The sequence below is a fragment of the Bison bison genome, unplaced genomic scaffold, assembly GCF_000754665.1.
Source record: "Bison bison bison isolate TAMUID 2011002044 unplaced genomic scaffold, Bison_UMD1.0 scf7180017864386, whole genome shotgun sequence".
NCBI classification, from domain to species: Eukaryota; Metazoa; Chordata; class Mammalia; order Artiodactyla; family Bovidae; genus Bison; species Bison bison.
This window is the reverse complement of record NW_011494958.1, coordinates 2603124-2619629: the sequence shown is the minus strand read 5'-3', so window position 1 is coordinate 2619629 and position 16506 is coordinate 2603124. Positions and strand designations below refer to the sequence as shown.

Sequence of the window (16506 nt, the reverse complement as noted above, 5' to 3'; positions counted from 1 at the left end):
AAAACAGTAATTCTTTGGCTTTGAAGCATTTCCTCTTTTAACTGAATGGCTTATTTCTACACTCTGCCAGAAAAAAAAAAAAGGTTAAATATATATATATATATCTTAGACATGGTTCTATTCCTAAATATCTACATGTCAAAATGCTAAAACTAAAATCAAATTTGAAACTTGGCATATGGTTTTAAATTCATCTAAAGTTAAGCTCTTTATACTGTACTTGAGTAATTCCAATTCTATCAACTCAATAGATTTGTATATTAAATTGTTTTAGTACAATAGCAAAGCTTAATGTCACAACTCTCAGTGGTAATGACCATTAAGGATAGCTTTTCAGATTCGATAAAATCTCAACTAGCATATTAACAAAATCTTATGTTCAGGTTTTTTGCCTCTGTATTTGAGATTTCATTATTTTATGTTTCCAAATGCACATATAGATTGTGGGCATTTATATACATGCACGCATAACTGAAAACTACCAGCAAGAGGGATGGCATCATGTTCTGGATTATGACTTTATTTTTCACTCAATAATATATTAAGAATATTTACCTATTAAAATATTTAGAAACTGCTTTATTTTCTATAATTTAGTAGAATTATATTGTATGTTTCATAATTTGATTCCTATTGATAAAGAGTTTTGAGCTGCACATAAATAATGCTACAATGAACACAATTTTATATGTATCTGCATATTTATACAAGCACTTTTATAGGACAGTTTCCTGGAAGTGGATGTGATCAAAGGCACTAAATATAAACATTTTTGTTCTTCACTGCCCTACCACCTTATAAATACACAGGACCATTTAAAAAAAAATCTTACTTAATGTATCTGCTGCTGCTGCTGCTAAGTCGCTTCAGTTGTGTCCGACTCTGTGCGACCCCATAGACGGCGGCGCACCAGGCTCCCCCATCTCTGGGATTCTCCAGGGAAGAACACTGGAGTGGGTTGCCATTTCCTTCTCCAATGCATGAAAGTGAAAAGTGAAAGTGAAGTCGCTCAGTCGTGTCCGACTCTTCACGACCCCATGGTCTGTAGCCTACCAGGCTCCTCTGTCCATGGGATTTTCCAGGCAAGAGTACTGGAGTGGGGTGCCATTTTGCATTCAAACCCTGGGTATCATCAATGCATTTAATTTTTCAGAGTAAGAGTAGACATAATAAAATCTTGTTCAATTTGCTTTTCAAATTGTGATGAGGTTAAGTATCCAGTTGTAAAGTTTTTGACAATATATATATATTTTTATTACTTTTCCTTTCAAGTCATTTCCTGGGTTTTCCTTTGGGAGCTGGGCTTTCTCTTTCCAGGGTACCTAACCTTGTCATCTATCTTGGTAACATTTTCTATTTCTCTGTTCTACTTACCTTGTGTCCTCTGTGTTCATGGTATGATTTATACTTTTCTAATGACTTCTATGTTTAATTGCTGATAAATTCTCATTTCCCAATTGCACAAAGAAATAAATCAGTGGTGTACTGTTCCTTAATCCAGGTATGAAAAGAAAATTTCACCTCACTTGACTGGACTGGACAAGTTGAAGTGAGAGGGTCCAAAGTGTCAACTAAAACCTTTGGAAAGAAATGCAAGTGTACCCAGATTTGCCTGTACAAGAGCACAGCACTCAAATAGAGATACGTCAATTTTTACCACTCTGACTGTGCCTTCCCCCATCCAAAACCTTGTTTTAGATTAGGATGTCTCTACCCTCTGCTGCCTCCCTCCCCATTTAGTCTTTTCTGTACAATATGGTATATATATATATACACGAAATAATGAACATGGATGTTTTATAGAGCATAAGAACATGATAAATATGCTTGACATCATTGATGTGGCTGCAGATTGCCCCAGCTGTCAGGATATCCACAGATATCCTGTGATATCCTGATATCCTGTTACCAGCTCCTGATATCCACAGAGAAAAGGTCAAGGGACTAGTTGGTGATTTTTGCTCCCTAAACCTTAGGAGTCACCCATGTTTTTCATACCTAAAGCTGAGGCTGCCTTTTCCCCCCTTCTTTGAAAACTCTATATAGCGCTCATATTAACCACACTTTACTTAAAACAGGTTTTATTGGGAGGAGAGAAAGTTCATTTGATATATCTTTAAAAGTCCTGTATAGCAAGGCTCTCCAGCTAACAGGATCTAATGCCTGATAATCTGAGGTGGAACTGATGCAATAATAATAGAAATAAAGTACACAATAAAAGTAAAAGTAAAGTGCACAATAAAAGAATCATCCTGAAACCAAATCCCACCACCCCCCATCTGAGGGAAAATCGTTTTTCCATGAAACCGTCCCTGGAGCCAAAAAGGCTGGGGATTGCTGCTCTACAGTAACTGCACACACTGCCCATCTACCACCAGCGGCTCTGCTAGAAACAAGCATTTAATTTTGCATTCTTACAGTCCTTTCTATGTAAAACAGAGATGATAAATCCCACCTCTCTCTTTTATTTAGTCAGTATTCTTCTTTCTTTTAAATTAATGCCTGGTCTGTCCTTGGTAAACATATGCTGGTATTACTTATAAGCCTTTTATTCAAACAATTACTGATTGAGGCATTTATTTAATTTACTTATTCCTGCATTGGGCTAAAGATTCAAAGATGAATCCAATTGTTTTAAGCAATGGGAACAAGACTGTAAATACTATTTTCAGTGAGCAAGCATACATGCACACACACATACACGCTAGCACTTACCTAGATTTCAAATCTCTACAAATGACTACTGTCTTACAAAAAAAAGAGCTTTAAAAAAATTAACCTTGCAAGTTCCTCCTTTACCTTGTACCTCCATCTCTAATGCTGGGACCGCTTCCAAAACGAAAGTGCAATCTATTCCAACTCAATGATCGATTATTACCAGATTCCAGCTGTTTCTATTATATATCATTTCCAGGCTCCCTGGTGGCTCAGAGGGTAAAGAATCTGCCTGCAATGTGGGAGGCCTTGGTTCAGTCCCTGGGTTGGGAAGATCCCCTGGAGAAGGGCATGGCGACCTACTCCAGTATTCTTGCCTGGAGAATCCCCATGGATAGAGGAGCCTGGAGGGCTACAGTCCATGGGGTCACAAAGAGCCAGACACGACTGAGCAACTAAATGCACACACATGTATCACTTCAAACATGTTCAGCACTTCTACTATCTTCCAAATGGTTTCCAATTTGGTTTTAACTCTTCATTTATGTGGGTTCATGAAAGTGATGAAAATGGAAGTCGCTCAGTCATGTCCGACTCTTTGTGATCCCATGAACTGAATTCTCCAGACCAGAATACTGGAGTGGGTAATCGTTCCCTTCTCCAGGGGATATTCCCAACCCAGGGATCAAACCTAGGTCTCCCGCTTTGCAGGTGGATTCTTTACCAGTTGAGCCAGTTCATAGATAATCTATAATCTCTGAGGACTTGGAGACATTACCAATATCAAGTAAATTCTTATTCTTTCATTGTGTCTGTCTTCATTTTCTTCTCACCCTGTCTCACTGCCCCTCTGATCTTCAGTTTAGTTCAGTTGCTCAGTCATACCCAACTACTTGTGACCCCATGAACTGCAGCATGCCAGGCTTCCCTGTCTATCACCAACTCCTGAGTGAGTAACGCCATCCAACCATCTCATCCACTGTTGTCCCCTTCTCCTCCTGCCTTCAATCTGTCCCAGCATCAGGGTCTTTTCCAATGAGTTGGCTCTTCGCATCAGGTGGCCAAAGTATTGGAGCTTCAGCTTCAGCATCAGTCCTTCCAATGAATATTCAGGACTGATTTCCTTTAGAATGGACTGGTTGGATCTCCTTGCAGTCCAAGGAACTCTCAAGAGTCTTCTCCAACACCACCAGTTCAAAAGCAACAATTATTCAGTTCTCAGCTTTCTTTATGGTTCAACTCTCACATCCATACATGATTACTGGAAAAATCATAGCTTTGACTAGATGGACCCTTGTTGGCAGAGTAATATCTCTGCTTTTTAATATGCTTTCTAGGTTGGCCATAGCTTTTCTTCCAAGGAGCAAGTGTCTTTTAATTTCATGGCTGAAGTCACCACCTACAGTGATTTTGGAACCCAAGAAAAGAAAGTCTGTCACTGTTTCCATTGTTTACCCATCTATTTGCCATGAAGTGATGGGACCACATGCCATGATGTTACTTTTCTGAATGTTGAGTTTTAAGCCAACTTTTTCACTCTCCTCTTTCACTTTCATCAAGAGGCTCTTTAGTTCCTCTTAGCTTTCTGCCATAAGGCTGGTGTAATCTGCATATTTTGTGGTTATTGGTATTTCTCCCAGCAATCTTAATTCCAGCTTGTGTTTCATCCAGCCCAGCATGTCTCATGATGTACTCTGCATATAAGTTAAATAAGCAGGGTGACAATATACAGCCTTGACGTACTCCTTTCCCTATTTGGAACCAGTCTGTTGTTCCATGTCCAATTCTAACTGTTGCTTCTTGACCTGCATACAGATTTCTCAGGAGGCAGGTAAGGTGGTCTGGTATTCCCATCTCTTTCAGAATTTTCCACAGTTTCTTGTGATCCACACAGTCAGATTTTAGAGTAGTGAATCTTGTTTTCACACAAAGTAATATTTCTTCTCCTATCCTCTTTCCCTCATATTTAATCAGTTTCTATTCCCACAGCTGATATTTTATTTTCCTCTGTCTCAAGGTTCTCAGCCCTGTGGACAGTTTTTTCTTTGTGCACTCTTTCTAAGCCCTCCATAGCCTGAGTCATTGATATTCCAATAACATTTGTATATGTTTAGATACTTATTAACCATGGGGGACAGAGTAACAGTCAGTATTTGGAAGATGTGACAAGGATACAACACTGACTATCAAGGCTGACATTGGGATGAGGTTCACCAATGGTTTCTATATTTAAACAGCAATGTCATTGTCTTCTCAGTGATTGCATATTACAATAAATAAATATTAAAATGTGCTTTCTTAACCTGTTTAGTCTATTCTCTAGTCAATAATTTAATTGGTTTTCACGTGATGTTAAAACTTTAGAGGCTTCTCTTTGCTCTCTATAAGGGACATCTATTTACAAAAATCACCACTGCATAACACTGTATCTATATAGAAAACAACCTCATTAATTAAGACATGGTCTATTCAAGTAAAATATACTACAAAGATGGCAGCCTTACTGAGCTAATGGTGGAAAGTTTACACATTTCACATTATGATCTTAGGGCTTAGATACCATGTAATATGAAGATTAATTTTTTTCACACAAGTAATAAAGCTTTATCCATGAGCTTGTTTTTTTCACAAATGGAACAATTATAACTACCTAACAACAAAAAATAATCCAATTCTGAACTAAACAACTTGCTTCTTAATTTCCTTCTCTTCAATACAAAGTAACTCAGAGGGTTGTCCACAGAATAGTTTAGAGCAAAGTTAAGAAAAATTATGACCCATGGGTCAAGTCTATTTTTGTAAAGAAAGACTTATTGGATCACATTTCCTAAGAGTTACATCTGGGCCTTTGCAAAAAAACTTTGGCTGGCAAGTGGTCTAGAAGATGTCTTGCTCTCTTGTGTTGATCCTGTGATGGTAAAAAGATGTTGATGCATTATTCAAACTCTAATTCTTTACTTAGAGTTATCTCTACACATAAAAATTTAGCAATTCTTCTTGTGAGTGACAAACTATTTTAAAATTTAGATTTTATAATTTACCCATGTAAATAAGGTTTTCATTCTTTTCATGATATTCTGGGTTTCTTTTAAAATTTGCAAAAACTGTGTCTATCTGTCCAAATATGCTAAGATAATCTATCAACTGTAATTGGTTTAGAGAATCTCAAGAGGCATTCTGAAAGTATTTATAAAATTAAAACATGCTAAGAGAGTCTATATTTGATGAAAAACAAACAAACTCCGCCTTCGGCTGGGAATTTGGAAGAGGCAGTAGGTAAATCCATTTGGAACTTTCTGGTGAGACTGCAAGAGAAATCAGGTAAGTAGAATGACGTTAAAACAGGTTTTGCCATAGCAAAACCAATACAATATTGTAAAGTTAAAACAAACAAACAAACAAACAGGTTTTGCAACTTTTTCTCTGCCCTGGACTATCTGAGGAGAAAGGTTACAGATGGATTCACTCCCAGCATATGACTTTCCAGTACAAAAACTCTTACCTCTTGTTGTTTAAATGCATTCTCTTGGACTCTGCCATTCAGTGTTTCAATACTGAACTGCAAATCAAGTACTGTGGTGTTCAGACCTACTAATGACTTGGAGATATCCCCTATGATATTCTCATGTTCCTGGATGGAGGAAAGTAAGGAATTTAGCTGGAAAAGAACATCATTAAATCTTTGATCAGTTGTTATGCTGAAATTTTGGAAATTCTTAGCATCTAGGAGATTGGCTTCATTATCTGAAAGATACTGGATTCTGCTTTCCATGTTGCTCATGCGTTCCATCACAGCTTCTTGAAATCTCATTTCATCTTCACTGCCATTTCCTTTGCCTTCCGGACTTGGAGATATATCTGCATTAACTGAGCCAACCGTGCAATTCTTTGTTTCCCATTTCAGGAGCTGAGCTGCATATTTAAGTAAAAATAAACAGAGTCATGCCCTGTATCCTTAAATGCATCCACCGTTCCATTCCACATCACTTCATCCCATTCTAACATTCTGAATGCTATCCTAAATCAGGTGTTTATTTTAAACATACAAAGTATGAACCAAGGTAGGCAGAGTGCTGAGAGGGAAACAGTCTCCTTTTCCCATTTTATATTAGAATTTATTCCACAGTTAAGTCATTCTTTCTGACTTGCTGCTTAGATCAATCTTCTAGGTCACTGCATTTAGCTATGAGAGCAAGAGTAAATGCTACACATTATGAAGTACACTGTATCCTTGTCCTCAGGTGTGCTGTTAGGATAAGATGAGATAATGCTTAACACAGAGTCTGAAGTAAACATGTTGAATATGTTAGCTATTATGAAGATTAATGATGATGTGACAAAAACAATATGTAGTAAAAGTAGAAATATTAGTGTTATCCATTGTATGAGTAAATTGTTGGCTCATCTTCCTTATGCTATCACTAAGCTACCAGAGAGTTATCACTTTCAGTTTCTGCAGATCTAATTTATTGTTGGTAGAGAAGGAAATTGGATAAAAAAGTTTTTTAACTTTAAAAAATACTGTTCTTTCAAGACTCCTCTTTACTTATTATAAAATATATACTTGTAGAGGAAAATTTAGAAAATATGAGTAATGAAAATAATTTACCATTAATCTCATGGTGCAGAATTAAGTGCTAACATTTTAGTATATGCATATCAGATTTCTGATTCCACTAGCATATTATTATTATACAATCAAGAGCTTATATATAATTTGGAAACTAGCTTTCAATTTGCATCTATCATAAAGACCCTTGCATATTACTTAATATTGTTTTACAAAAGTAATTTGAATAACTACATTATTATTCTATGTGTGGTTCTGCCAGATTTAACAAAACCCCTATATTCAGTTTGCTTCTATTTCTACTAATATATTTAACCCTTTGATGAACCATCTTATGAGCAATTATTTCCTGAATATAAACATTCTATTAAATGGTGTTTGGGGCATAGAGAGCTGCTAATATATATTCCCAAATGGGCATATGTTCTCTAAACAAGCTAATTATCCTTCTGAAAGGATTTAGAGAAGTATGTTTATGGTTTCAAAAATGAAAAGTATAAATATTACTTTTGCAGATAAAATAATACATTAATTGAAACACCATGAAGAAAATGTTCAGCACCATTTTATTTCTAGTTAATGATGGTTAAGATTTTATTGTTTCATCTCTCTCTATATATATCGATATGATTTATACCTTTTATCTACATATATATCAGTCTCTTATCTATATTAATTTGAATATATAAGACTTTACATATTTGGCCATTACTGAGCAGTAAAGAGTAACTTCATATGGTTTAAAAGTATATCTATATAAACAGCAATAACTGACCTGTCAATTTTCTTTAAAGTGATATGACAATAGTTATTAGCTTTACAGGTTTTGAGACTTAACTGAAGTAACACATGAAAAGCCCTGAATTCCACCCTGAGCTCAGGGTACCTGTTATACAAATGAGAGCTTGGTGTTTACATAGGAACAAGCTGCCCAATTCTGGAATCTAGTCCCACTCCTTAGTTACTAACTAGGTTACTCTGAGCAAGTTATATTTCTTCTTAATTAGGCTTCCCCAAAGACCTAAAAGTAATAACCGTCTTACAGTGGTGCTGAGAATGAATGAGATAAAGCATGTAAATCCCATAGCACACAGATGGCACATATGAAAACTACTCAAATTAAACTGCCTTATCTTTGAAAGTTATTATCTTAGTTACAGAGTCTTCACCACTATCACTTAAAGAAGGTGTTTGATGACGGCTGTCATTGTAGCTCTTATTAAGCATTAAACTACATATTCAATTAAATCACAATTTTAAAAAATATATATTATTTGTTCCTAGTTATATTCTCTTTAAAATTAGCTTATTTGATTTAATGAAATATGTGGCTATATTTTGATACAATACACAACAGAGGCCATATTGAGTATACATTATTTTATTAATACTTTGGACAAAATAGTATATTTCTTAGTTGGATCTTGTAACATTTATTAAATTAAGTGTAGAGAACAAGTTTTGGATTGACAGCTTCATTTACACATTTGCCAGTTCCATGATTTATTTATTGAGTACCTACTGTATATAAAGCACTGCTCGAGCAACTCTGGGAATAGAAAACTGACTGGGAATGGAATTTGACTTTAACAATCAGAAACCCTAACTAACAATATTTGAAAAATTATCTCTAAGTTAGCCCTTGAAATTTTTATTTTATGATGATTACTGCTTTTTCAGGTAGCAGTTAATAATACAGGCTCTAGATGGGAACTGTCTGGATTAGCCATTCTGGCTCTTTCCTTCATAAACTGTGCCCTTGAGCAAATTAATCAGGCTATCATTTCACTACCTTATAAATGGGATACTACTAGTCAGTGTTTAAATAATTAAATGAGCTGATATATGTAAAGTGCTCAGATCTTTCCCTGGCACATAATATACATTTGATACTTTTCCTTTTTTAATTATTATTAATATTTTGGATTCATTATCTGCATGCCCAATACTGATACAAGCAGGAATTAATATTATGTAATATAAAAAATTGGGAGGAAGTTGGGTGCTCCATGAGAAAGATAGTATCTGTACTTTATTTTAATAGGCATACTGATTTAATTATTCAACCATATAATATTTATTTTCACTAGAAATGCTTTTTATTTCATAGGGATAAAGCAAAACCTCTTCATAGTGTAGAAAGGGAAGATTTGATTTGATAAAATGTCATGTGACCAAAGATTTTTATTCAATATCAAGTTCAACATGAACTGATAATAAAGGCTATATTTTGCTTACAGATTTAAAAATGCAATATTGCTTGTTTTCCTAAATCTTGAATGAAACCTAATTTAATCCTTACTTTCTTTAAAAACATTTGATTGCGATACAGATGATATAGATACATGTACTGCAAATCTAGGTATGGAATGCTAGAGTTCATATTTTCAAATGTTCATTTCTTTCATTATCATCAGAGAGATGGCATTTTGTGACTTTTCTATCTTACATTTGAAAGGAGACAAATTTTATGACTTGTACAATAGGGAGAAGGTTATATTTGACCTTACAGATCACATATACTCCTCCATGTTGGCAATACCTTCTTCTACCAAAAATTTGTATTATTTTGAGCTCAAGGATCTTCAGTTTGTCAGCAATTTATATATATTAACCTTAGGCTTAACCTTATCTTATTCCTCAGAGACATTATTATATGTTGTTATACTGTAATAGAAATGTAGTAGCTTCTTGGAAAAAAGGTAGCTTGTGGAGAAGATTATAATTAAGAAACATTTGTCAGTACATAAGACACTTTAGTTTTCATGCACAACATTTTATTTCATCTACTGATTTATATTTGCCAAAACAGAATAATTTCTATCATTACAGGAATATATTTTATCTACATTTTAATTTTTTTATTATGTAGAGTTAATTTATTGCATTTTAGCTTTCTTTTGGAAAAATTCTAAAACTTACAGCTGTAAATGGATAATCAATTATTTATTATTCAAGTATGATAAACACAGGAGATCTAAATTCTGGTGAATTGGGGTGCTCATGTGAACTTGCAAGATTTGAATACTTTTAGCTTTTTGTCAGTCTTAATAGTACATGCTACAGTTTAAGGAAACAAAACTACTTTAAGTCAATCATTGTCAACCCTAGAACAACTGTGTTGACTTGGTAGCATTTGGTAACAGCCCGGAGATTTTGAACCTGATTAGAACCCTGATATTTTCAAACTTCAGTTCACATTGTGCATAGGCCAAGTATAAAGAAGTTGCATTCACTGAGGTTGGTTCTGCAGGCCACGGTTTACATAAAAGCAATGAAAGTGAGTCACTCAGTCGTGCCCAACTCCTTGCAACCCCATGCACTAGATACAATCCATGGAATTCTCCAGGCCAGAATACTGGAGTGGGTAGTCATTCCCTTCTCCAGAGGATCTTCCCAACCCCAGGATCGAACCCAGGCCTTCCACACTGCAGGCAGATTCTTTACCTGCTGAGCCACCAGGGAAGCCCAAGAATACTGGAGTGGGTAGCCTATTCCTTCTCCAATGGATCTTCCCAACCCAGCAATCAAACCAGGGTTTCTTTTGTTGCAGGCGGATACTTTACCAGCTGAACCACCAAGGAAGCCCCATAAAAGTGATGAAATTACGCAAATTCTAACTGGCTGATAGCTAATGATCCCAGACAATGATGCATCTTTCAGTTAAGCACTTCAAACTGATAAGCATAAACATAAACAACACATAGATAACCCGGTTATCAGGAAGTTGTTGTTTAATGACAGACACATCAGGTTCTTTTATTTAAATGGCTCTGGTTGGTTTGATTGGTTGATTGGTTGTGGTTGGCTTTTGTTTTTGACATCCAAAAAGGTATTTGGCTTTTACATACGGAAAATATTTTCCTGACTGATGTTACAACAAGTTAATTTTTTAGTGGCCAATCATAGTTTGTTCTAAACACCTGATTGTACTGGGAGATAGTAGACCACAGAGGATAGGAGTCAGGGGTCATGGCAGGAACTTCAATTCCATCACTGAACAGTTTCCTTTTGTGGATGATGAGGGTAAGCATATGTCTGTTCCAAGGGTAACTGTGAGGTGTCTTAAGATAATCTGTGGAAAATGTATAGCCCAGGGCCTGAACATAGTAAATGCTCAAAAATGTTACAAAGATATTACAGTCATTGTTGCTTTCATTATCATTTCTTCCTTAGTAAAATTTTGGTTCTGTCTTGGAATATCCTTTTGACAGAGGAGGTATGGCCTTATATCAGGAGCATTTCCTTGTTAAGCTGATTAGCATGCGCATGAAAACACATCTTCCTCCCAGCCTATCTCTTGTTCAAGCATGTGTCTAGACATTTTGTCACTCTCAGAGAAAAAGGGAGCTACAAGGCAAATAAATTCAAATGTCAATCAAATCCCTCAAAAATGGTCCTGAGGGAAATAATGTTTATAAATTTGCTTACGTTACATGCAAGCTTTCCATCCCTGTATAAACTCTTTAAATGTATCCCCAACTCAAGCCAAACTCTTCAGAACAAATATACACCTGAAAAACATCATGTAGGACCCAACCAAAGTGTTCTATTTTTGTTGTTGTTTGTTTGTTTGAAAGAATGCTATCAGTTCATTTTTAGAAAGGTTTTAAATAAAACCCTCATGAAACATGTGACCATATAAAGGACAAATACTGCTGAGGGATAGGTAATTAGTTTCTGAGATTCCCTCTGAAGACTTGTAGGGATATTTCTTTCTGCTCTCAATACTAGGAATAAAAGTATTTTTCCAGAGCAACTGTCTTGTTTTTATATTTTAGGCATTGCTAATATAAACAATCATGTTTATATCTTCACATTTGCAACCAGAATGCTTACCATGAAATTTATGATGCATCATCAAAACTTCATAGGACTTCAGATGATAACATTGCTGAAACGATCAATTCTTTCCATCTTACCTTTACATATTCATATTTTTATCTTAAAGTTCCATTGCTAGGCTATTTATTTAAAGTTTCTTATGCAATAACTTTGCAGAATCTGTTTTTTTTATGAAATAAATTTGAGGAACATTTTTTGATCTGAAGTTCAAATTCTTACGAATTTGCCATATACCAAAGACTGAACGCTTCTTTCTGCTTCTGCAGTAAATAATTTACCAGATGAGTTTCAGAACTAGAGTACTGTACCTGCCACTATGCCAATGATGGGCACGAGAACTACAAACACAATGAGATAAAGGGTGATCAGTGCAGTTTTATAAGACTTCATCCTCTCTTGAAGAGTTGGGCCATTTTTAGGATCTAAAAAACAAAAGTCCAATCTCCTGTTAGAGAATTTATTCATCTTACTTAATTAAAACTTTTTAAAATCTCCAATTATATGGTTAGTATCAAACCTACTGGAATAAAAAATGAACCAAGAAATAGGTTCTCATTTATTCAGCAGGAAGTAAAAGGGACAGTCAAAAGGAGAAGTCAATACAGAAATTGCTGTGGACATTTGATCTATCCACTAACTAAACATCCAGGACAAAGTTACTATCTTCTCCAAGCCATACTTGTCTCATTGGATACATTCATTGATAAATTTTAATACTGATACCATACCAACACACACGCAAACATAAATTTTATTCTTCTGTTTCACATGGGAATGTGAACATTCTGGATGAAAATAAAGCTCCTCAAGCAACCATATATTAATAATTATATATATATTTTCAGATTTTAAGTGGAATAAGAAAAACATTACTTTTGATGGTAATTATGCAAATTTCCTTTTCTCATTCTACCTCAATAGTTTTGTATTTGGATGCCTCTTGTGATTTGAATACAAGTTGAAAAAAAAGAAATAACAAAATTCACACTTTGATTAAACGTTGGAGTGGATCAGTAAAGCCCATCCTCTGGATATTTCAGAATATACTAATATTTTAGTATTATTTCTTTATATGAACCAGCAATTCATATGTTGAGATGCTAATTGTAGAAAAGTTAACTCGATATAGAGGGGATCTTACTAGTAGAAGAAGATGTTTCTCTGGTTAAGTGAATAAAACATCTATTAAAACATTCTTTCCTATGGCCATTGCTTTTGTTGTTTAGCAAAAAAGAAGGAAATTTTGTTTTCAGGTTGCAAATTAAAATGAAATTTTAGGTATTATTCAGTAATCTTCTATGAGGAATTGAACAGAAAAAGGAGGAAAAAATTAAGTAAAGAAAATTAAAAAAATAAGGAAAAGGGGGAAAATGAAGGAAAAAAGAGAAGGAGCAACCACAATACAAACAAGATGGGATATTCCATCTGTCAGGTGACTAAGATTGGATCCAACCAGGAAGATAGAGTAAGTCTCATGACCATAATTTTACACAATCTCACTAACTCCAAGGACAATGTCCATGAGCACCCTCCCTTATTCTACTTACGGGGAGGAAGCAAAGCTGTCACTGAGCGAGCATCGAACTTCACAGACTCTGTACAGCTGTCAGTGTCCTCTTGCTGATCAGGAAAGTCATCCCACTGTGCCATACTTCTATCAAACACATGGAAAAACCTGTTAATTACACACAGAATTGCTAGGGCCCTTTGGCATCATGTTTCACATTGAAATTTACAGTTAAAGTCCAATTTTAGCCAGGGAACAAGTGTAATTAATTAAATTTACATACATCTCTGTCATATATATGCCAACATATTATAACTACCCATTAATTTCATTTCAACATTAAAAGACAGACTTACATGCAACCCACTCACAAGTTTTTCCATGTACAAATGTACACTTGTGTCTGAAGTATGTGGGTTTTTTTTAGAGTGAGAGGTAACTTTGCTCTCTTTAGCTAAAAAAGGAAAAATTCCAAACTGGCAGAAAACAACTGTTTACCTAAAAAGTTAAAAAGAATTTCCCTTAGAACAAGTAGTAGCTGAAAATTTGAAACAAATATTTCCCGTGATCTTTTATCAGAGTTTTATCAGCCAAATTTTCTTCTGCCAAGGCATCTGTTTATCCCTTTAGAAACAGAAAACAAAATCCGGTCACAAGATAAGGAGCCACAGGACAAACTTAGTTTTTATTTTCCTTTCCTTTCCCTTCTTTCCCTTTTTTTAAAAAAGTTATTATATATTTTCCTATCAAGGCTTCCCTCACTGTATACATTGCCAGCACCTCAAATATGTGCTTGTACCTTTTAAAACACATTTGCAAAGAGCTGGTCACGACTGAGCATACACACACATATTTTATGACTTAATTTATATCTATGTCTCTTTAAGAGGCATCAGAATCATTTAAAAGGCTTACTTTAAAACAGATTGATGGTTCCTAACTGCAAAATTTCTGATATTTAGGGTAGGGATTAACAACTTGCAGGCTTCACTGGTGGCTCAGCGGTAAAAATCTGCCCGCCAAGGCAAGAGACATGGGGTTCAATTCCCAATCAGGGAAGGTCCCCTGGAGAAGGAAATGGCAACCCACTCTAGTATTACTGCTTGGGAAATCCCATGGAAAGAGGAGCCTGGCAGGTTACAGTTCATGGGGTCGCAGAAGAGTTGGACATGACTTAGAGACTAAACAACAACCACAATCTGCAATTCAGACAAGTTTTCTAGTCATGCTGCTGCTGCCAGTCTGAAGACCACAACTTTAAGAACATTTGTCAAAAGAAGCTGTATAACTTTTTCTTGGAAACAGTTCAGTTCATTTGATTGATAAGTTTAGCATAAAGCCAACATCTTCTGATCATTGTTTATTTTCTCTAATGCTGAGTTATGGATTTAACACAGCTGAAGTTGCAACTGTGTACCCTGGCAACTTCAGGACACTGAACTCTTATCTCCTCCAGAAAATGGGCAATCATTCATATGCAAATGTTCATCCTGCTTTGGGAAGAGGTACTGAAAATAAGGATGTGGCAACTCCTGTCAATATATTAAAAAATATGTATCTCCAAGGAGTTATTTTATTTTGTAGTTTGTACATACATCATTCTGTAAATCGGTTTTAGTTTTTTGTAAGTCCAGTCGATCTAACCAAGGAGTGTATTCTTTAAACGCTTCAGTCACTGTGGAGGAAGCTGGCAGAGGGGGAAGTTAGAACGACATCCCCTTTTCTTAGGCAGAGGTGAAACTAAATAAACAATTATCGGGGAACACTATTATAGGAAACCAAACTGATTAATTCAGACCCAGACTCTCCTGCCATTTCCCCCCATTTTAATTCACTCTATTATTTGATTTGGATGACAGTTTTTTACTTGCCATGGGAAACAAATCAAAAACATGACTTTCAAAAATGAGATGACAATGAAACAGCTAAATTCTTTTTAAAACTGCAGCCTGCTCCCAAGACAATGTCAGCCACTATTTGAGAGAACAGGAATATTTATTTTTTTAAGTCCAAATATTTAATATCCAAGATTAAGAAGATAAGTCTGTATTCCCATCAATAACAAACTGGAATCTGTTTGCTTTTTTTTTTAGGTGAAATTGAAATACCATTTTTTACCATTATTTTACTTACCAGTATAGACATTATTGATATCTTTAAGGCTGACCTTCCTGGTATCATGGTATCATGTAATGACTGAATGTATCTAAATTGTAATAATTTAAAATTGACAAGCATATAAAGCAAAACTATGTTGTTAAAAGTTTCCTGAAGAGACAGATTTTTATTATTTATTTTCTTTTTGACTAGTAAGAGTTTATAAATAAAAGGAATGGAAAACCTTTGAGTGTAATAAAATATCTTCAAATTAAAAAAAAAAACAAACTACAGTTCAAAGCATTGGGACTCTGGCAAAGCTTTTAACATTTGAACTCAGTTTATAAAGGATGGGCTCACAAAGTCTACTTTTTTTTTTTTTTGCTGTATCCCATGGCATGCAGGATCTCAGCTCTCTGACTAGGGAACAAACCTACATTCCCTGCATTGGAAGCCCAGAGTCTTAACAACTCGACAGCCAAGTATACCTTTAGGTACCCCTGCTATGCACCTAGAAATATATTCCTGTCAGTCTGCTCACAGGTCCCTTCTCAATGTGTTTGACTCTGGTTCTGGTCCCAATAGCTGAGATATTATGACTCCATTTTCACTTACATACAAAGGAAACATCCTTATATTACTCAGTCTTCTAGATGGGAATTTCTTTGTAAAAAATATTTTTGCAAAATTTTGAAAATTTTAAATCTGATAAATCTCACTAGACTGTGAGCTACAGAAGAGGTGGGACCATGTCTAGTTTTGTTCAATATTACATTGCCAGAGCTTCAAGCAATCTGGAGTATAGACTATGCTTGATATATACTTGTTGAAT

General features: G+C 35.2%; 1 protein-coding gene across 2 annotated transcripts in view; it reads right to left on the bottom strand.

Moving 5' to 3' along the window:
- Positions 1-16506, bottom strand: part of MSR1 (macrophage scavenger receptor 1) — a 79246-nt gene that overhangs the window by 56718 nt on the left and 6022 nt on the right. For both annotated transcript variants that reach the window (XM_010858376.1, XM_010858377.1), the window contains exons 2-4: positions 13618-13724; positions 12379-12492; positions 6158-6567 (exon numbers count right to left, since the gene is read on the bottom strand). In XM_010858376.1, coding sequence (XP_010856678.1) covers positions 6158-6567; positions 12379-12492; positions 13618-13720 — 627 coding nt within the window. In that variant the 5' untranslated portion in view covers positions 13721-13724. The remainder of the gene's footprint in view (positions 1-6157; positions 6568-12378; positions 12493-13617; positions 13725-16506) is intronic.